The sequence below is a fragment of the Suricata suricatta genome, chromosome 6, assembly GCF_006229205.1.
Source record: "Suricata suricatta isolate VVHF042 chromosome 6, meerkat_22Aug2017_6uvM2_HiC, whole genome shotgun sequence".
Lineage (NCBI taxonomy): Eukaryota > Metazoa > Chordata > Mammalia > Carnivora > Herpestidae > Suricata > Suricata suricatta.
This window is the reverse complement of record NC_043705.1, coordinates 100,079,198-100,101,800: the sequence shown is the minus strand read 5'-3', so window position 1 is coordinate 100,101,800 and position 22,603 is coordinate 100,079,198. Positions and strand designations below refer to the sequence as shown.

The 22,603-nt window shown below is 38.2% G+C and overlaps 1 protein-coding gene across 3 annotated transcripts in view; it reads right to left on the bottom strand.

Annotated features, from left to right (window-relative positions):
* The window catches only part of EBF1 (EBF transcription factor 1), a 388,330-nt gene that overhangs the window by 82,050 nt on the left and 283,677 nt on the right, over positions 1-22,603 (bottom strand). For 2 of the 3 annotated variants that reach the window (XM_029942938.1, XM_029942940.1), the window contains exon 9: positions 17,628-17,761. In XM_029942938.1, coding sequence (XP_029798798.1) covers positions 17,628-17,761 — 134 coding nt within the window. The remainder of the gene's footprint in view (positions 1-17,627; positions 17,762-22,603) is intronic. The other variant, XM_029942939.1, reaches the window with a different exon arrangement.

Genomic DNA, 22,603 nt, shown 5'->3' with positions numbered 1-22,603 from the left:
TTATTGCCCTTTTTTTTTTCAGATGTGAAAACACAATCCTAAAATGATTAAGTTGCTTGCACAAAGATAAGCTTTGTTAGCACAAGTTAGAGCAAAACCTGACACATGCAGTGCAAAAGACGGTATGGACAAACATTTCCTACCTAACCATAGAGACAAAATTGTTCATTGTTAAAGGAAGTAACAAAGTCAAATTTTTCAGACTCTAAGACGATGTGGGTGTTTTTTTCTATCCCCATACTATATCCATTTTTCACTGCTGCCTGGTCCATGGCTGTGTTTTTGATGATGGAAGTCACCATCTTGTTATATTCCAAATAGGTGATATGCTTCTATTTTTAAGAGTTACTTGGGATGTAGAGTTAATCCACAACAATACTTAGAACTTTCAGCCAGTTAGAAAACACTTCACCTTCCCTCCCTTTCAGGGGAAATCAATTGTAAAAGATGGAAATATACTAATAAATAGATGAATAGAAACATCTTTTTAAGTATGAGGACTTATAATCTATGAGCTCCTACACCAAGGAACTGAATTCATGGGCTTTCTGAACTGATTACATAGGACTGCAGTGAAACCACTGACTTAAGAGTAAGGTGTTGGCATTAAGCAGTAGGCTCAGGAAACTGACACAGACTTTCATTTACAATTTCACTTTAAATTTTAATCAATTGCCCTAAATAAAGCAGAGATTCCTTCCTGAAATAACTATCCCTCACAAATGAGATAGAATATGAATTATCATTAAAGAATGAATTTGTTGATGTTTTCCTTGCTGTGGATGTTAGTCTGTAAACAGTGTCTGGCATTGACACATGATATTGATGGTTTACAGGGGGAAAACATTTTTTCTAACCTCTATCAATTTGAAAATATAGGCTTATTTACTAATTACCTGAAGAATCATAGACTATATTGCTGGAAGGAACGCTAGTAATCATTTAAAACTAGCATTCTCATTTTAACAGCTAAAGACACAAATATCTAGGAAAATCTACTGGCTTCAAAAATTAACCCAACGTCTTAGGGAAGAACAGTGTCTAGATCTGGACATCTAGAGTCCAAGACAACCAACACCACCCCACCACCGTCCCAGGATGGATAATTTCCCACACTGTTCTAACGTGGTTGAACTAAGGCAGCCACTCCAATCAACAGAAAAAGGAAGGGCTCTGGTAAATCTAAAATTCCCAAACTCCCATCATTGGAATACCACTTTCTCAGTTTTGCCATTTCTGTATACCACCTATATAATTAAGTACTTAATGTTTTAAAAATCAACTACTTTTTTGTTTAAAATAACTTATTTTAAAAGGAAACTTTGTATCACCACCCCAGCTGGAAAACTGGTGTCTCAGCCCAAATAAGAAGGTATTATAGATGGTAATTTTAAAGTTAACATGATGTTCTAGCTAAATAATGTTGACAACCTGAAGGAGTTTATTGAACAGAAGACTAGCTTGTGTTAGATATTATAGACTTATTGGTCCCAACTGAGACATTTTTCCCTTAACATAAATCTGAAGGATTAATATACAAAAAAATAATGACTTTCTCATTATGTGATTCAGTTCTGCTCGATGTCTGTGTGAAATCCAAAGTTGTCTCCTGTATGACCAGAGACATATGCTCCATACTTTGGGAAATGCTGTTCTAAGTGATTAGAAAACAGATTCACTCTTGACTTAACTTCCTTAAATTGCAAACCAAACGAGTTGAGCTAAAAATAAATATTCTAATGAAACTCTTAGCATCTGACACTACTTTCTTTCTTGTTGGAAGTCTACTTTCCTCACCTTTGTGACACGAACTTTATAAGAACTAAGACATTCATGTCTGATGGTTTACCAAAGCCCTTTCACATTCACTATCTTTTAAAACCCATCCCTGCAGGATATGTATTCCGGATGAGGAAAGTTGAAGGTCAAGCAAGTTTAACTAATATTGTTTGAAATACTAGAAAGAAAACCAGTATCTTGTGTTTATAAATAAATGTTTTCTAGAGTTCTTCTCTTATTCATTGGTTTCCTCAGTTGCCAACATTTCCTTTCTTCCAACTTAATAACTATTGACATTTTACAAATTTTGTTCTACACTTCTTTCTCTTTTTACTTACCTAAGATTTCTTAAGTTCACTCATTGGCTCAACCACTCAGCTAAACCGACTTCTAAATCTACCCCTGTAGCTCTGATCTCTTTGACCAAGCACCAAACTTTTATTAGCAACAGAGTAACAGAATCTCCCCAACATGTCTTACTGCCATCTCAATCTCAATGTGACCTAAGTTAAATTTATCAGCTTACTACTTATAAATGTATTTTTTGTTCCCCTGTTCCCTCTCTCAGTTAAGAGAATGCTATCCTTTGAATCACCCAAAATAGAAAACTTATAATCATCTTTATTGTTTCTCCCTTCAATTTTTCTTTTACTCATTTTGATTTTTCTTCCACTGAACTCCACTGGCTCTTAGCTTCACCACTTTCTTCTGTTCTGGCCATTGCCATTTCTTATTCCATATAATAGTATCATTGCCTTTTAAGTGGTCTCCCTCTACTTCCACTTTTTCTGTCAGAATTCTCTTCTGCAAATACAACCTCATCATGTCATTCCCTTACACAAACCATCAAATGCCGCCTTCACATATGGTATATAATCTAAACTCCTTAGCATAATATTCAGGGCACTGCATGGCCTGACAGCCACGGTCCCTTTCTAGTCCCACTTCCCACTTCGCCGTTCCACATTCTGGAGAGTGGGGCACGTGGACACAGGAGCACACCACAGCCTTGCCCAGCACCTTTGCTTTGTTCGTGTTATTTTTAGCCTAAACGTTCCCCTACTGATATTCTGTTTGTTCCTTGACACTGTATACTCTCTCTTGTAATAAGTTTTACCTGATCTTAAAAGTCAGAGTTACCTGCCCCTTTATATAATTATGAGTTATATATAATTTATATAATTATAAATGTATAAGAATCTATATTATTATGGCATTTACTCTATGACACCTAATATCTGATTTTTCTCTGTGCCATAAAGATTTTTTTACACACCTTTCTCTCATCAGATGGTTCCTGAGATCCGTGACAATGACAAGGTCTAATTCATATTTGTATCCTCTAAAGTATCTAATGTCATGCTTTACATACAGGATATTTCCAAAATATTTCTGGACTAAATACTTAACATAAATTAGGCCAGAATTCTACAGCAGGCCTGACTCCATTAGGCACAGTCGTCCCTATCCATAAGTGTTCACGTTCTCCACCTGATAATATTTAATTCTCATTCCCTAACTAAAGTGTGTTTAAAATGAGTCATCCAACTGGCTCAGCACTCAGGTCCCTGCATGAGACCACTGCTCAGATTCCTCTAAATGGCAAAACAGAAGAGGATGTCTGAAGGTCTGTGACTCCTGTGAGAGGAATGAGATGAAAGGAAAGAAAAAAAGGCTAAGAAAGTAACACTAAAAGAGTAGCTCACAAAAGAACAACACTAAATGTTAACAGTGATTATTTCCGGACTGATGACAATGTATGTGATTCATCTTCTCTCTCCCCCTACGACAGTGCGTGTGTGCATGTGTGTGTATATCTGTGTATATGTATGTGCTTGCACAGGCAAGAATCACATAAATAATCCTGGAGTAAGTAAATCTGCATTCACAGGTATTACTTTTATTTTGAGAAAAAATATTACTAAATATCAAAAGTAGAATAATATCAATTTTGTGTATTATCTATTGCATGTAATTATACAAGAATTAGATATAATTTTCATGGAATAAATGCTGAAAGGAAAATCATCAAAGTGTCCAGAGAAGATACCACTAGATTGCAAAGTTATGGGTGATTTTATTTTTCTCTGTGTATCTCTTTGAATTCTCTAACTTCTCAAAAATAAGAGTGCATTAATATTATAATCAGAAAAAATAATCTTTAAGTGTGGCATTCTGATGAAAAGATACACATGGTCTCTGCGAGGCCCCAGAAGAGGCTGCCAGTACACCAAGGGCGTGCGGCAGCAGTGACCACGCTCCCTCCAAGCTGCTGGTGGGAGCATTTTCTCTTTCCAGACTCAGAGTACAAGAGCCGAGGAGTCCTATGCTGGTCAGCCAGGTGAAGCACGCTTGCGGTAAGAGATGGAGCGCATGCACAAAGCAAGTGGACAGGGCCTGTCCTCCACAGAAGTGTCAGAAACAGGACAGAGGAGGGGCACCTGGGTGGCTCAGTCGGTTGAGGTTCTTACTTCAGCTCAGGTCATGATCTCACAGCTTGTGAGTTCGAGAGCTCAGAGCCAGGAGCCTGAATCTAATTCTATGTCTCCCTCTCTCTCTGCCCCTCTCCCGGTTGCACTCTCTCTCTCTCTCTCTCTCACACACACACACACTCTCAAAAATAAACTTATAAGGAAAGAAAGAGAGAAAGAAAGAAAGAAACAAAGGAAGGGAGGGAGGAAGGAAGGAAGGAAGGAAGGAAGGAAGGAAGGAAGGAAGGAAGGAAGGAAGGAAGAAAGAAACAGAAAAGAGGAGGTCCTCTGTGACTAAAGGGAGGGTTGTGGAGGGTGCAAGGAGGTGGATGCAAACTTCCAAAGAGGCAGTCTGAAATTTCTGGAAGCCCAGAAGAAGGGTCCAGGAGCAAACATCCTCTAAATAGCTTTTATAAAACCTCTTGCAGCATCAAAAGTCTACCCACATGGTAGGTAAAGGAGAGTACCTAGTATTTTAAAACATTAATGGAAACATGTTGCAGAATTCTGGGTAAAAAGGGTAAGTCTCCAGTATTACTGTCCTCTCTGAGAGCCAGTAGCACTCTAGCTCACACTAAATGGAGGACGGCAGTGACCTTGATGGTGGCCTCTACAACAGTGGCCTTTTGCTGTCATCTAACTCTGTGCCAAGTGTTGTGCAAGGCTCCTTCAGAGATTTCTGCCCTGCAGCATTAGGGACAGGGATGGGCATTAGCTGGCCCACAGATGTGGAAGATGAGTGTCAGGCGAATTAAGAAATAGGCTTAAGAAGCGGCAGTGTGTCTGACTGATGGTCACCATCGTACAACCACAGCTGTCCCTCCCGACTACTGCTTATGGTTTCTCCATAATTGCTGTTATGTGGACTTTTCACCCTGTCTCCACTATTGACAGGATGGAAATGGTCCTAGCTTTTCCTACATCCTCAGAGGCTCTGGGAACATGGTAGGTACTCAAATTAGCCTTTTTCATTGTTCAGAATTATTTCTCAGCAAAACAAAAAAAGCTATTCCAAGATAAGCCTTTATGTGTGTTTTCTAACCAATGGGACTATATGAAATAAATGCAACTTGAAGTTCCAAGCCACAGAGCCAAAAAAATAACTGGGATTACTAGAAAGCAGACTAGTGATTTTTCCTTACTAACCTTAGGACTTAATATTTTGGCCTTAATCACTTTCAACACTAAAAAAAAAATCCAAACAGACTTAAAGAGAAGCGGTAAAAAATCAGGCAAGGCAGTTTCTTCTCTGGAGAAATAATTACTACTCAAGACTAGAAAAAGCCTAACATAGCTCTGGCGTGGTGGTCTTTAGATGTTACTCATTAAGGTTCTAACATAGGCTGGCCCATCTGCCCATTGTCTCTCTCTCTGCCTCAGTTTACTCATCTCACACTGCACTGGCCTGTCTCCTCTGTGGGAGTACTTATAATAACGTTAAATATGTTTTGTGTTTGGGTAGCACTTCTCTAGGGACCCTAAAGCACTTTCCAGATTAATTTTTTAATTTATGTATTAATAATTCTCACAGCATTCTCCCTCCTCCTCAATTAGGATAATAATATCCATCTCTTTTGAGATAGGCAGGGGGTGCTGAGTGATGGACATGAAGCAGACACTTAAATAAGAAAACTGTAACATAAAAGCATAATTAAAGCTCCAAAACCAAATCGACTAAGGATTTTTAAAGAGACACCATGGTAGTAGTGACCAAACAAGCAAACTCATTTTTCCTCCACTCTGGAACATTTATCTTTCTATGGTGAAATATGGCACTTTAAAAATATTATTTTCAAGAGTTCCTAAAGGAAGCTGAAATATGAAAAGCGTACCTTCATGGTGACCGTACTGGCTGAACCTCCATATTACATCCCTACTCCCTGCAGCGAGTACCACACAAACTGGGGAAGCCATCTCTTCTCCTGGGTTCCTCTGTGCATTCTGGTTGTTCCCTAATCAGAGTTCACTGGGTTTCGTAACACAGAGTTTTTCATTCCCAAGAATTGCCTGTCTCAAAGGCAGTATATGATTTCTCAGAGAACGTGAGAGAAAGCCAGTTGAGGCATTTACTGTTTCACAAACATTCTGGTTTCCTTTTGTCCTTTCAAGAAAATAACTTTAAACCAATGTTTAACAAAATATGTGGGGGTCACATGAATTCCCAAAGATAAATGTTATGTATGAATGTCAGAGGAGACTTGAAATGAAAGTCTTGGGAACGGAGTTAAATAGGGGATTTAAAACCTAGCTTTCGAGTAGTCGGCAGTATTCCTTCTCCGTGCCCGAAATTTCTCTCATACATAGAGATAGACACGGATACAGAGTAGAGAGACGTAGATATATTTTCCTATTTATTGTCTGCATCTCCCAACTAGACTATACGCCCCATGAGGATATGAACTTTATCTTTCTTGTTCTCACTACTGTCTTTCCAGTTTTAATACTGCCTCAATAATACTTGCTGACATTGAATGAATAAATACCGTAATGCAATTAACTACCACAAGTAATTTTGGGTAAAGAGTCAATAAAGTCACTTGTGAATCTACAAAGAAGAAATAATACCACTCCATTCAAGACACTTTTTACTGAAAAATTCTGTTACTTTTATCCTCCCCCCCCCCAAAAAAAACTTCAAGCCTCTTGGTATCCTAATGAAGTACTCACAAAAATATACTATCCAATTCTTCTGACCAAAAAACTAACCAGGTCACTAAATCAATGCAGTCAATTGTATAAAACAAAACAGCAACAAGGTCATATTTCAAAATAACAGATTTGGGAGAAAAAAGGCTAAAATAAATACATTATACTTCAACTACCTTTGGTTTTGTGGGTTGATTTATTTATTTATTTTTCGGTAATTTATTTTTTAAATAAACTTTCTCTAGCTCTTTCCCAGGATGTAAATCTTGTGCCAACTGGGCCCCATTAAAGACTGGAGCCTATCCTGACCATCTGGGAGCTGGAAAAGCACTGGTGAGTTTCTGAGGTCCAGAGTATTCCAGAAGGAGAGGACTGGACACCAGTTACGCCAGCTCCTGTGGTTTGAAACTACACAATGAGCTCTTTCTCAAGGTTTGTTTTTCTAAATTCAGTTAAGAAGGAACATCATTCCCCATTCAGGCCTGGCTTAGGGTCCTGGGTTGCTGCTTATTTGTTTGAAAATTAAAATATAAAAGGAAAAGCAAATCCAGTTACATTTATGGGAGAGACTAAATGTTTGTTATCAAAGCTGGCAGTTTGCAAGGCAGAATCTTTGCCTATGAAACCAGGAAAGAAAAATATAAAAGCCAAAAGACTGATAGATGGGTAGCAGGGAATGAACTCACCTTTCAACAAAATACTTTTTAAAGTCTTTCAAAGTTCTAAGAAAAGGGTATCAAAGCTATAAGGTACTATACAGAGATTCATTTTAACATTTTTTGGTGGTATAGGTCACATCTGCATGCTGTATACACTGATACTTGCACATATATTCGATAATTCCTCATTTAACATGTCCTGTCAGGAAGGGAGCGCCACAGAAAACCAGAGCCAAACCCATTTTAATACTGTGCATGACAGCTGCTTTCACTGGAAGTCTTCGGAGGATGCACTACACATGTCTTGCTGTTTTAGAGAGAATATATTGAATATAATTGCCATCTCTGTCTTGATGACTCAAGGCCACTGCCATTATGAGCAGTCATTAATGTGCCACACCGTAATATAGTTCTGCGTCTGCTTTTTAGGTTTTCCATTTCTGCCCTTGACATTAAGCTGTCATTTCTGCTGTCACTGAGCCTGCTTCTAACAACCTGCCTCTAGTTCACTCTTTCTAATTTGCTGTGACCTGGGAAAACCAATAAGATCGTTTGTTAAAAAGTACTGCTCTGATTACCCCTAAGTGTGCTATTTTCTATATTTACTTTTTTTTTTTTTGAGTTGAGGTCACATAACGGTTTCTTTGGATAAGTGAGGTTATCTATTCTTAATAGATGGCTAAAAGATGGCTCTGGAGTAACAGATTATGGTTCAAGTCTAAGTTTTGCAAATTGCCAGCTGTGGAATCTTTAGAAAGTTACTCAACCTCTCTGGCATTCAGTTTCATTATTTGAGAAGAAAGTAGGACAGGGTGGGGGCTAGCAATCTAATTAATCTAAGGATTAGTTGGTATTATGCCTATAATGAGTTTAGGAGAAGGTCTCACTGATACCAATCACTTAGTAAGTATTAGTGTTGGGGTGCCTGGGTGATGTAGTTGGTTAAGCGTCTGACTATTTCTACTCAGTCATGATCTCATGGTTTGGTTGGTGAGATCGAGCCCAACATCTGGCTCCTCTCCGTCAGCAGAACCTGCTTGGGATTCTCTCTTCCTCTCTGCCCCTCTCCCATGTGCATGTGTGTGTGCATGCTCGCTCTCTCTCTCTCTCTCTCTCTCTCTCTCTCTCCTTTGATAAATAAATAAACTAAAAAAAAAGAAAGTGCTAGTTTTATTATTACTTAATACTCACCATAACCAACAGATTCACACTAAGGTATTTAAGTGTATCCTTATTGCATCATACAACTAAATATAAAGTACCTAATCACACACACATTAAGAAGAACTAAGCTGCAATCTACCTGTCTGGTACTGACACTTTGAAGCATCATTGAATACAACAGTTGCTTATGACAAGTATTTGTCTGATCGAACGAATGAAGAATGAATGGTGTCACCCAATAGTATTTTGTATAAAGTAATGCCTCTGACACAAAGATCTGTGCTAAACACTGTGGGAGATTATGCTGAATTCAGCATGGATCCTGCCTTATGGGAGAGAACATCCCCTTAAATCACAACAATTAAAGATAGAAAGTTATAAGGAATGTAACGTGGTATGATAAGACCTGTAGGATTTTAGGATGAAGAGAAAATATTCAATATCTGAACTGTAAGGAAGATTTAACAGACAAAAATGGTATTTTAATGGATCTTAAAAGGGAGAAGAATTTGGGCACAGAAAGGGAAAAGCATTATGAAACAAGGAATGGCATAAGAAAGGCAAGAGTAAGAGGGAAAAAAATCACTATAGTCACTAAAACTCGGAGTGACTGAAGCTAAGATGAATAGTGTGCAAGGATGTTGAAAAGAAAGGTCAGAGCCTTAAGGGGGCATGCTTGAATCCCAAACTAAAGAGTTGTGGTTTTAGGAAAGAGGAAGCCAGTAAGGTTGTATAAGGAGAAAGGCTTTAGTTCAGACCAGCAGGGAGCCACTCAAGCAATCGGCTTTGAGCACAGGTATAAAATGAACACAACACTATATAGATATCCATGTTCTTCCTAAAAGTCACATGACTGCAGCCAAGTGTGAATTTTGTCTTTGATTTATGTTAAAAGTAGAAATGCATCACACTTCTGTGGTTTCCATTTTCAAGTGATAGGCACATACATGTACTTCCTAAAAGCACTATAAACAACTAACGGACAATGTCATCTTAAAGTTGTTTTTAACCACCCCATAATTATCAACATAGAGGATTGATTTCAAGTGCCATAGTCATTAAAAATAAAAATATGGACTAAAGCTCTTTTAGGAATAAGGTGAGCATGGTTGTAACTATGTAACTACATTAAAGAGGCCATCAGAGTATTTTAAAACTGTTTTCTAAATATGCTGGCTCATTTAAAAATGATTCCCCATAAAATAACTTGGGCTTGAAAGGTGTTCTTCAAAGTCATATTCAAAGTTTAATGCAACTGGTTCAGACTGCTCCTTTTATTCCATATAAATAAACTTTATAATTTTACATTAAGCATCTTCCACTTAATAGGTGATCAATAAGTACAGGTTGCATGAAGACTTGGCAACTTATATATTTAGGAAAAGAAGGAAACCATGAATCATTTTAAATCCATGCATTCTCTCAACTTTGAATTAAACTTATACATGTAAACCTCAATATGCATTAAATAACTGACACAACCACTTATGTAGCATATTCACATTATGAAATTTTGAAAAATTATTTGTGATCATGTCTTCCTCTACTTTACTTAATTTTATTTTTTAAATTTTATTTGAGAGGGACAGGAAGAAAGAGAGAATCTTAATCAGGCTTCATGCTCAGCATAGAGCCTGACACAGTGCTTAATCTCATGGCTGTGACATCATAACCTCAGCTGAAATCAAAAGTCAGATGCTTAACAAACTGAGCCACACAGGCGCTTGTCTTAATTTTATCTTTGATTTGAATGGAATTGTACTGCATATAAGTGTGGTATAAATAATAGTCATTAGAGTGTCAATGCCATCATGTACAAAATTTGGGAGGGCTTGGTAAATAAATACAAGGAAGTTTATTAAAAGACTAAGGAGATATCATGAGAAAAGCTGGTTGCAAGAGAAAGCTTCGTCAGGGGTGAGGTTGGTGTCTGGAGACAGAACTAAATAGTAGCTAATGCGTTCCCAGGATAAGTCACTGTATGACTCTGGAGCCTCTTTTTCCGCATTTCCAAAAAACAGCTACACTGGATGACTGGAAACGTTCCTCAAAGCCCTCAAAATTTTGTGATTCTACATGTGGTTCAGTAAAAATCAAGGCCAAACAAAAAGGCCTGGGAAACTTCTAGTGGGAACATGTATGAGTTGTAGCCATTCATTCTTTAATGTCACAGAGGATCAAATGCTATTTTTTATTTACTATCCTTCCTCTGAGCTATGTGTACAAATGATAATGAAAAGTAGAGATAGGAAGAAAGACAGACATTGGGAACTGCATTTAAAACCTTGTTTTCCAACTTTTGGATTAAAGTTGGAAATCATTTCTCAGCCCCCAAACTGCCATTTATTTACCCAACTATATTCACCCATAGGTTCCCCCCACCCCCCCACCCCCCACAGAAGTTTCTTTTGACTTCTCCTTATCTTTAGGAATGCAATTGAAGAAAACATTCATCTGGATGAAAAAGGCAATGCATAGCCCATGTGTGAGGCTCATTGGTTCACACGGTGATGAAACTCTGGCTTCTCCATGTGAGCTAAGTGGTCCTGGCAATCTTTAAATATAACTGTCCTGCAAAATCACATGGCATCTAATGCCAAGTGTGCAGTGACTAAAACCAGATACAAAATATGAGAGAAATTCTGCTCAAAGCCTGCAGTATTGAAGAATAATGGCTCTACATGTTCCTGGTCTAATCTGAATAATACTCCTCAAATATTTCAGATGATTTCCTCACATCTACCCCAGACCAATAATTTCGACTAGATTTCATGATTTTACTTCATTAACATGAAATCCATCCATCACTAATATATCCTCCTATAAGGTGATCCCTGAAAAAAGGTTCTATGGTCACAAAAGTTTGGGACATGTCATATATTTTATCTTAGGTATTCACAGCACATACCCATATCTCAAAATCTTTGCCAAGCTCTAGAATAAGGAGCAGGTGAATTTATTTGATTCAACACTTCCCAGACCTACTCATCTCCCATGGGGAACCTGCTGATATTCCAGCGAACTGTTTTATTCCATAGACCTATCTGGAAAATGAACTAGATGAATATTGTGGTATAGGCTCAGGTTTATATCAGATATCAGAACCTGAAGTGTGGAGAGTAAAAATATTGACTAAAGATATATCAATAGGGAGATCCAATTTTGTGGCTAATGAAATGGTTTTGATGAAGTTCAATGAATCCTTTTGCAAATAAACATGGTATTTGTATATTGTCAGTGTGTTGCAAAAGTAAAGCACAACACTGAAGAAAAGAAGCTACTTGCTACTCATTATCACTGTGCTTCTCTGAGGGGACTTTCAAGAGAGTAAACTCTAGAAAAAAGGAATTATAAAATTGTAGCTGATTTCAGAGAGGATTTAGTCTAAGCCTCTCATCTTCATATGGGGAAAGCCAAGTGACCAACACTGACTAAAATCTAGATTTTCTGACACAGCAATAGAAGGACTGCAATTAATACCCAAGCCTCCTGACTGGCTCCTTGTCCCCTGCCTTCTCCTCCAATCTAAACCTTTAATAGGATCACTGTTTGCATGAAGTTCCACCCCTCCTCAGCCCCTCACCAATCTCACCAGCGTACTTTCTTTACAGGTATCTTAAATACCTTAAGCTGTATAAATTCCCCCAGAGATTTCAGTGATTAAATCAACGGATTGTCAGAACCTAAAATGCCTAGCACGGAGATCCATTTGTACATAATAGGAGCTTGACTGGTTATTTGAACAGTCTACTACTTCTGATTATACCACTCTCTGTGCCTTCTAGAACCTTGCCTTGAATTTTGAACTACCAATTTAATATTGGATTATAACAATATATTACATAAATCCCTAATTTGCTTCATGGGAGCAAGCTGGCATTCCAAATAAAACATCAGATCTCACAAAGCCTAATTTTGATCACCCAAAGTACCTATCCCAATTCTAGATACCAACAGGAAAGCCAAGCAGTACTTATTGCTTAGAAATTAGAGGAGTTCATGAGGTGCCTGGATAGCTTAGTTGGCTAAGCGTCCAACTTTGGATCAGGTCATAACCTCATGGTTCCTGAGTTCAAGCCCTGCATTGGGCTTTCTGCTGTCAGTGCAGAGCCCACTTTGGATCCTCTGTCTCCCTCTCTCTCTCTGCCCCTCCACTGTTCACAAGAGTATATGTTCTCTCTCTCTCTCTCTCTCTCTCTCTCTCTCTCTCTCTCTCTCAAAAATAATAAACATTAAAAAAACTAGAGGAGTTCAGGAAATATTATAATAACTATTAGTTCTATAAACCAGTAACAGGAGCCCCTCCCCTCCTCCAAATCATATGTTAATGGAAAAGCAAAAACAACCAAGTATCTCTCTGATCAAGAAAAAACTCAACACACAGTAATCATGAGCACACATCAACTCTATGGATTTTCCTGGGTTTATATTTAAAACACTACAAAGACTTTTTTGGTGAGTTTTTTGGGTAAAGGCAGAATAAGTAGCATAAAAGTATCCATACAATAATGTGCTCTGTAGAAAGAAAAAGGAAGAATAACAAAGATGGCAAACCAAATTCTTAAGAAAGCCATGTAGTTCATCCCAAACTTGGAAACTCATAGAAGGCAGCCCTGAGTTAGGAGCAATGGAGTGCCACCTTTTTTTTTCCCCCAACCCTCAGGGGGCAATCAGGGAGCTAAACTGAACTACTCATTTGCAAAAGATTGGGTTGGTAGGGAAAGAGCACAGATGAGGGTAAATTAAGCCAGCCCTATTTTCTCTCACTCTTTTTTAAATTCTTTAGCTAAAAAAAGACTCCAAATAATAGCATCAGCTGCTAATCTAAAATGTTATCTGCTTGTCCTGGCCCACCAGCCTGCTTTCTGAGTGCTCTGAGCTATAGAGTGAGGAAATGGAGAAGAGATAAAAGTCTGCTTAAAATTAGAAGTATCAGATCTTAGAGGTGGCATACCCTCAAGAGATCATGTGGCCAGGGAAGGAAAACTTGGACAGATAGAAGTCTTATCTAGAGATGAGGCCCAAACAGGTTAACTGTCTTCCCTAAGGTCTCTTACATAGACAAAGAAAAAGGTCATCTTCTGTCCCTAACACAAGGCATGTATTCATAGGGAAAAAATTCTTCCTAGAAGCCAGTGGCTCCACCTTCAAGCCTGTACAGCTAGAACATGAAGGGATTGCTCTAACCTCTCTGGATCTCAAGTCTACCTTAACTTGGAAGGTGATTATAACTGTTAAGATACTTCCACCCCATACCACAGTACAAGGCATTAATAGCAATGGTGAGCATTATACCCTTGTCTGATGTAGTAAAACACTAGGGTAAAAATTTTAGTGTAGGCTAAATCATGGATGACAGCTAAGAAGTTGAGCCCAGGGTATACCTGGGTTGCTCAATTGGTTGAACATCCAACTCTTGATTTTGGCTTCAGTCATGATCCCAGGGTCATGGGATCAAGCCCCACTTTGGGCTCCATGCTGAGAATGGAGACACCTTAAGATTCTCTCTCTCTCTTCGTCTGCTCATCACCATCCCCTCTCAAACAAACAAACAAACAAACAAACAAACAAAGGCATACCTTTAGATTTAGAGGGGATTATACTTAAAAGAAGAAAAAAAAGAAACCGAACCCTGGAGTCAGACTGTCAGAGTTAAAGTCCCATCTCTACTTGTTGATAACTGAAGAGCTTATTAACTTCCAAGCCTCAGTGTCCTCATCAGTAATATGAGAACATCATGGTATACAGATGTTATGAGGCTTTCATGAGAGCCATACCAAATACTTAACATAGTACCTGGCAGGAACTAAGTGCTCAGTGCATGTTAGCTAATGTTAGTCATACTCTACACAGTCTTCCCTGGATCTTCTCTTAATATTTACAGCATTGAGTTCTGATTTTACCCAAAGGAAGCTTGCAGAAATGGGCCCAGAACTGTTTGATATTTTTTTCCTCTACCAAAATAAAAGGCATTTATGTAGTTTGGTGTGATTAAAAACAACCACCACAGTTACTATTACTATTGCTACTATTACTACTTCTACTACTATACTACCTGGATTACTATGTATTTTTTTCTCTCTCTTATTTCTGTCCTTCTTCCTTCTTTTAAGACTCCATTTGCTCTCTCAGTAACTTTGCCTTTTATTTCCTTTATAAAAATATACATTCTAGTACAAATGCCATCTCTAGCACTATCTGTGTGATAATGGGCAAGTTTCTTAACCTCTCTGACACTTGTTTTATTCATATGTATCTAACACAAAGGTATCTTGGGGATCAAGTAAAATAATACCCATAAAGTGCCTATACATGATAAACCCTTAGTAAATGTGAGCTACTTCTCATTATTATACAATGGATTTTTGGATTTGAAGCAGTACCAAATTCTTTCTTTCCACTAAAAGGGAGAGGACATCATGTCTGTCAAATATCCTGTATGAAAATCTAAATATATAAATAGTTTAGAAAATTTACAAAAAGTTCACCTCTGCAAGGCTCATTTTGCTGAATGTCAAGACTATAATGATAGACCCCGAATTAAAGTCCTCTATTCAGACACACCCAACTGCTAATGTTGCAGAGGATTTACTTATTTTGAAAGAGTATCTACATTTTGGAAACCACGTGGTAAGTTTCCACTGGGAAAGGCTCATCGTTGATTTATGACATACTCACACATGAGAGCAGCTTGGGAGGAGGAGGTGAAAGAAGGAGCATGCACCTCCCCCCACCCTCGTCTCCTAGCCAGACTTATAAGATTCGTCATGAGGGGTTTCTGGTACATGCAAGCCAGTGGCAGTGGAGGGACTGAGGACGAAGGAGGACAAATCTTCATGACTTGTATTGATTTTCTTATATGGAAACAGATCCTTTAAATTAATTCAGACAAATTTAAGTTAGAATTTAACCTTCCTTACCTGTTCCTAAAAGAGGACAAGAATGTGAGGGAACAGAAAGGAAATACAAGGACCTTGACTGGGAACAATGATTTCCTAATATGTCAAAGTCCTTGTTCCATAACCAATGCAGTATTGGGCTAAGACAGACTGAAACTTTTAAAGGAAGCTTTAGACTAATCCACCTTATTCTCAGAGGTTCAATAAGACTTACTGCCAGTTCTCAGGCCTCACTTTGACTACAATAATATGGAGCAAGAAGTCTAGATTATATTTATTCTTCTCCTCTCCCAACTTCAATGATAAGCAACAGGATGAGGGATAGAAAGGGATGAAGATAAAACTCACAACCTGTCAGAAGCTGTCTCTGTGAGGACTGCTGTCTCCAGCAGCGATGAAGGCACCAGACTGGCAGCAAAATATGCCCTGTATGTGATGCTTCTAATTTTACGACCTAATGGTTCTAACGAAGAATGGAGTGCAGGAGGAGCTCAGTCCACCTTTCATGCTGGGATGTTCTAACTTGGACAACAATTAGTTTGGTGGACTGAAAAGCCCATCCCTGATTCAGTTTTACAAGAGCTTTGATTCCCTGGGCAGGTGCATACTGCTACTTGGCAGCATGGGAAATACAAAAGCAGAGGCAGCACAGGCTGGCAAGGGGCTGCCTGAATGGGTTACTGCCGGGGAGAAGTGCACATAGAAGGCTTAAAAAGGACCGGCTCTGCTTTGGGAAGATAAACATACTCAACTATCACAGTCTTAACTCTGCTCACTTCTATGGCCCACCTAGAGAGAAAACACAAAGTATCGAGATGGGCTAAACAGTGGTGTCAGGGGAGGGCAGCTAGAAATGGAAATTAAAAATCTGAGTTCCAGCTCCAGTTCTGCCGCTGCCTTCTCTGTGTGGCTACATACATATGACCCCACTTCATGGGCTCTGGGCAGCTGCTTTGGGATTTTGTAACTGTATCTCTAAGCCTTACTGCCTTTATTAAGAAAAGATATGTGTTAAGAATATTTACCCCCTGGCACAGAGGGAAGATTAAGATTATCTATGTCAAGCACTGAGCACAGGGTCTAGTGTACACTGTACATTGTAAGTGTCAATAAAGTTCAGTGGTTCACATGACTGCTTGTAAAGCAAGCAGGATGAATGAGCTCAGTGGTACCTTAGATCTCTAACATGGATTTTATTCTAAACTTTTGGGAAGTGAAAGAGAAGGGGCTCTGGGCATGCTAGATGAGAAATCCAGGCTCAGAATATAGAAAGCAAAGGCAAGTTTTCCATGCCATCTATATAATGGTGATGTTAACATTTTATAATCTTGAGTTAACGTTGATTATTACCGGAAAAGCCAACTTGCAGGTTAAAATAATGTTCACAATGCTTAGAAAGCACTATGCACACAGAACAAAATCATTTTCATGGGGCTGCAGTCACATCCTGGGATGCCTGTGAGCTGTAGATTCCTGGGGCTAGATAAAAGCTTTTGGTTCTTGGAGGTTCCCCTGGCAAGTCACTCACTCTTGAATGAAGAGTCACTGAATAAGTCAAGAACCACCTACACCTGGATTATTACTGTCATATGAATGGTGTTCCTTGAAGATGCACCTATAACAGGCCCATCTACAAATATTCACAGATTACTAACTACCTTGTCAAAGTTTGAATGGGGCTTTTCCTGCATATGTTTCGACTTTGCATTTCCTTTCCAATTCTCAATACACAATAAGGCCTTCACACCACAGCTAGCCCAAGAGGACAAATGACAAAACAGAAGCTCTCCTGGTACTTAACATCCAGAGGATAGAAGTCATTCCAGTAGACAGTGGTGCCACCAGGTACACCCAACCCATGTCTCCTAGTTTCCCAGAATTCTGTAGACCAGAGCTGGCCCACCCAGGGTGGCATTACGAAATTCTACACACTCTATTAGAAATTCAAGTGTAGACAGTATCCTCAACTAGACCAACCTATTAGATATTAATGTTCAGACAACACCTACCTCACTCCAGACCAGCATGGTACCGAATATGACCTGTAACCCATCAAAGAAATTGTCCCCTATGATGATCACAGTCGCACCTCCCGTCGTCCATCCTTCACTCGGGCTGATGGCTTTGATACAGGGAGTAGCTGCTTTTCAACACACATGAAAAAGAGAAGGAGTCTGCTGTTAGAACCAAACTTTAATGATGGGAGACTTGAGAAAAAGAAAAAAATATATCTTTTATCTTTTCACTAACAGGAAGTCCCTCAAGATCTCAGAATTTCCTAGCTGCTTTAGGACCTGAAACTTAAGGGTGCAATTCCAGTTTTTAAAAGCATTTTTTCATTGTTTCTACTGACATACCCAAATATTTTACCCAAATCATTTTCAAGCATCAAATCTTATGAAATAAAATACAGAAGCAAAATTTAATTTATGAGATGCTAAAGATTAAAAAAAACTAGGTGACTTCTTGGGACACACTGGAAACCTTAGAGAATTGCTTCATGATTAAGCATACTTCCCAAAAATTAAATCTATAGATTTTTAGATAAGCATTTCCTCCTAAAGGGAAGTGAGAAAGAGAGGAGGCTGGGGCAAGAAGATATTCTTCCTCCACGGCTTCTACCTATAACACTAACACAGCAACATTTCTCATTAAATATCATTAAGATTTTTTTCAACAAATGACACAGATCCCATTTTATAGATGTAAAGTATGAAAGTCACTCAGGGTGAATTATGTAACCAAATAGCTGAGTCAGGGCTGAACCACAAAATGTCTCATGACCTTTGCTTTGTTGTCATTCCCAGGCAAAAAACGCTAGAAAAGACTTTTAAAAAATTCATATCTCTTCTCTTTCCATTATAAATGGCCCTTGGAGATGGGAAATAATTTGCAAATACCATGATTCTAAACAGACTGAGGATGGTTTGCCTGATGAGGATGGCATACTTTCAATGGAATTGCTAGGCATAAATGTAATTGTAGGATTATGGTTTTGAAATCTCTCAGAAGCACCAATGATTTTTAACTCCACAAAGCCACGGTGTTGTTCTCATGATTAATTTTATGAACAGAAAGGAAGCAAAATTCTAAAGCAAGGGAGATATTGCGCAAGGAGAGGAAACGAGACCCCTCTGTTTAATAAAAAGTGTATTAAGTATCCAAGACTGACTTTCCAAATATTGAAGCCAATGAGAGCACCAGTTAATTTTAACGGGAAGAAGCTGGAAGAAAACTATTGGCCTTTGTCAAATTTGGCAAAATGTCACGCTTTAACTTTTGCAAGAAGAAAAGAAAATATTAAGCCCAGCCCAGTGGGACCATTGCTCACGTGCCACCACACAAACAAGTAGAATGGGTTTGATTTTGATTCCAATTCATCTTATAAAATAACACAGAGAAATTAGGAAATATCCAAACTAAACATTTCATGTTGGCTGAACTCATAGTAATGCATTTATAACTAAAACTGGGTAGTTCACATGCCTTTTCTCTCCTTCACTTTCTTCCAAAAACAAAATAATTAATCAAGAAAATGTAAATGATTCATAACTTGAAAATTCTTGTCCAATTTTTAACACACATAAAAGTTGTGATCAATGTTCCACAGGCACAGGATTTTTCTTAAGCAAAATTTTTCTTTAGAAGTAAAGATGTTTAAATGCATGACTGACAATTCCCAAACCAATGGTAGAATATGATGTATGATTTCAAGACATTATAAAAGAAAAAAGTACATTTAACAATTATGTAGAATTCCTAAAATAAAAGCAGTTTGGAAACATTCTAGCTAATGACTCAAAATCTCAATTCTTAATTTTCTAACTCAGTATACTTAGTTGCCAAAATAGAGCAGAAAGGGTTCCATATCTCTGGATACTTCCGAGAATAGGACCTTGGTTTTGAACCAGTCTTGAAAGAGTCCTGACTATTGGTAAAGTGTGAAATTTAACGGTATCATTAAATGCTGACCCTGTGACTACCCTCATAAATCACAAAATAGTCTTGATGTTTATTTCTGTATTAGCTTTCTTTTAATTTTTAAAATTTTATTTTTGTAATCATGTAAGTATACTTCTTTATGTAAGTAAGTAAGTTACTTAAAGCTATACTCCTCCAAGCTTACTTAGCATTGTACTTAGGAGGCAGAAGGCTGGACTGGATCTTTGAGAGACTCTCTGATAGTAAAAATGTTCTGATAGTATGGCGAAGCTGGTTTTAGACTTGACCCCCTCCCATTTCTTTCCATTTGTTAACTGTAGGATAAAAAAAGCATGGAGGTATACATCTGTGCATGTTATGTGCTTTCAAATACTTCCTAAGGAAAGTGATGTTTTCAAGTTCTGTGAGCAACCAACCAGAAACAAAGCTAACTGTCAACTAGCTAGAAGAAATAAAGATCATCAAGCCTCCAGAGATAACATGGTGAGGAGACAATATGTGATACCATCTTCTTAGCTTTTTAGAGAAAAGAACCCCTGAAGGAAGTACTCCAAGAAAAGACTGACATACACTTTGATCCATCCTTTCTCTGTACTCAACCATCCACTATCTTAGCTTAGAGACTAGATGTCATTCCTAGAACACATAAGTCATGCAGACTTTTCTAAAGTTAGGCTTCAAAGGGTTCTAAAGGTCCTCTGTGATATTTCCCCACTGAGAAATTTGGAAAATATGTAAAGGACTCTGGGCTGTCCCACTGAAACACAGAGGTGGGAAAGGAATGTTAGTGGCATTTAGTGCCTGGAAGTCAAGGATGCTAATTATCAAACAATGCATCAGATATTCCCTCCAAATGAAGAACTCTAAGATGCCAGTAACACAAGGTAGAAGATACTGTGAGTAGCTAAACAGATCAGCCCCAAGAGCAGTTGGTAAGGACTCACAGATTCTTGCCAAGGCAAGGAACACAAATGAATACAGCAGCTCAGTCTCAGAATAAGCATGAGATGAATGGCCCTTGACATTAATAACTGGGGAAGCTCTAGCCACTCGTATTCCCCACAGAGATGCAGGCCCAGTGTGGTCTGGTGTTCTTATCTTTTGAAAGAAGCTGGGAACTAGATTTTTATGTGAATTTCCCAATCTTTAAATACTGGCAACTAATTCAATTTTCTTAAACCATGTAGGCTGTAAACAAAATGTTTATGGGCTAAATTTAAGGCCTAGGCCGCCATTTTACACTTTATCCTAGTCACAAACAAACCTGCTAGACTAAAAGCAGCTCAGGAATCCCTGCAAATGTACCTAAACTACAGGTACCCAAAAGTTCACTGCAATAAAAAATTCAAGAGTCTAAATGCCCCCTTATAATAGAGTGGTTAAATAAATTATGATATATCCATACTACAGAATATTAAGAGTGTTATCAGAATGGATGGAAAAGATTTCCAGAAACTAACACAGAAAGACAGCTGCTCTGGAAAACACTGTGGATGTTCCTCAAAAAATTATCAGTAGAACTCCCCTATGACCCAGCAATAGCACAGCTGGGGATTTACCCAAAGGATACAGAAGTGCTGGTGCATAGGGGCACATGTACCCCAATGTTCATAGCAGCACTTCCAACTTACTTAGCATAAGTACTTAGTTAGCATAACTTACTTAGCCAAATCATGGAAAGAGCCTAAATGTCCATCAACTGATGAGTGGATCAGGAAGATGTGGTATATATACACAATGGAGTATTACATGGCAATGAGAAAAAATGAAATCTGGCCATTTGTAACAATGTGGATGGACCTCGAGGGTGTCATGCTAAGTGAAATAAGTCAGGCAGAGAAGGACAGATACCATATGTTTTCATTTATAAATCTAACAGGAGAAACTTAACAGAGGACCATGGGGAAGGAAAGGGGGAAAATGAGTTAGGGAGAGGGAGGGAGGCAAATCATGAGAGACTCTTGAATACTGAAAACAAACTGAGGGCTGAAGGGGGAGCGGGAAAGGGGAAGGGGAATCACGGTCATGGAGGACAGCACTTGTGGGGAAGAGCACTGGGTGTTACGTGGAAACCAACTTGACAATAAAGTATAGTAAAAAACAAAAGTAAAAACACTTTAAAAAAATTTAAAAAAATTAAAAATACCAAAGTATGCTAAGTAAGTAAAAACACAATTTACAGTCTTAATGAATAATGTGATTCTGTTAACTTAAAAAATTATATATATATATAGGAGCCTATATGTGCCCCTGTGCTTTTGTGTCTTCAGTTACATGTGAACAAAGGTCTGGAAGGATGTACATTCACTGTCCCCAGTGGACCCATATGAAAGAGCAATGGGGCCAGAGTGGGGCTGAGGGGACAGGAAGACTGTTCAATTTTACTCTATAGAAAGCCAAATCGTTTGACTGTTTTCAATGAGCACACATTAAGGTAATGCGTTATCATAATAAAATTAAATAACAGAGCATTTAATTCTGTAAGAGATAAAGGCTGTACTATTTAGAACACATTGATACTACTTAAAAAGAAAAAAACAAGCCCAGCTGTGCTGCCTAACAGATCCTGAGCCTCTCCTTCTCTCTTCTTTTGGGTAAGCTTTACTCCGAGAAAGCTCAGACAACATCTGAAGCAGCCAACGACTTGTTTTTCTTTCATTCAGGATATCCAAAGAGACATGGAGAGAAAGACAAGGAGAGATCATTTTTAATAGTCATCCTGGATATATTCAGTAGAATTTGAAGGTGAAAAGATTTATAAACGAACTCAATCCAGCCCAGGAGTATAATAATCAATACAATTCTATCTCCATGAAAAAATTACAAAATAGGGGAGAAGAGTGGATTTGACTGAATACAAAACGACTTTTACCAACCAAATCTTGATTTAATTAATAAATAATTTAATTAATAAAAGATTCTTTCTTCCTCACCAGTGAATTTTCACTGTGGTAACCACAAGGACAGTAAGCTTATTCCTGGTTCTAAATCTCATTAAAAATAAAAGTTGAAGTTGATTTTTTCTTTGCCTTTTTGGTTTTTT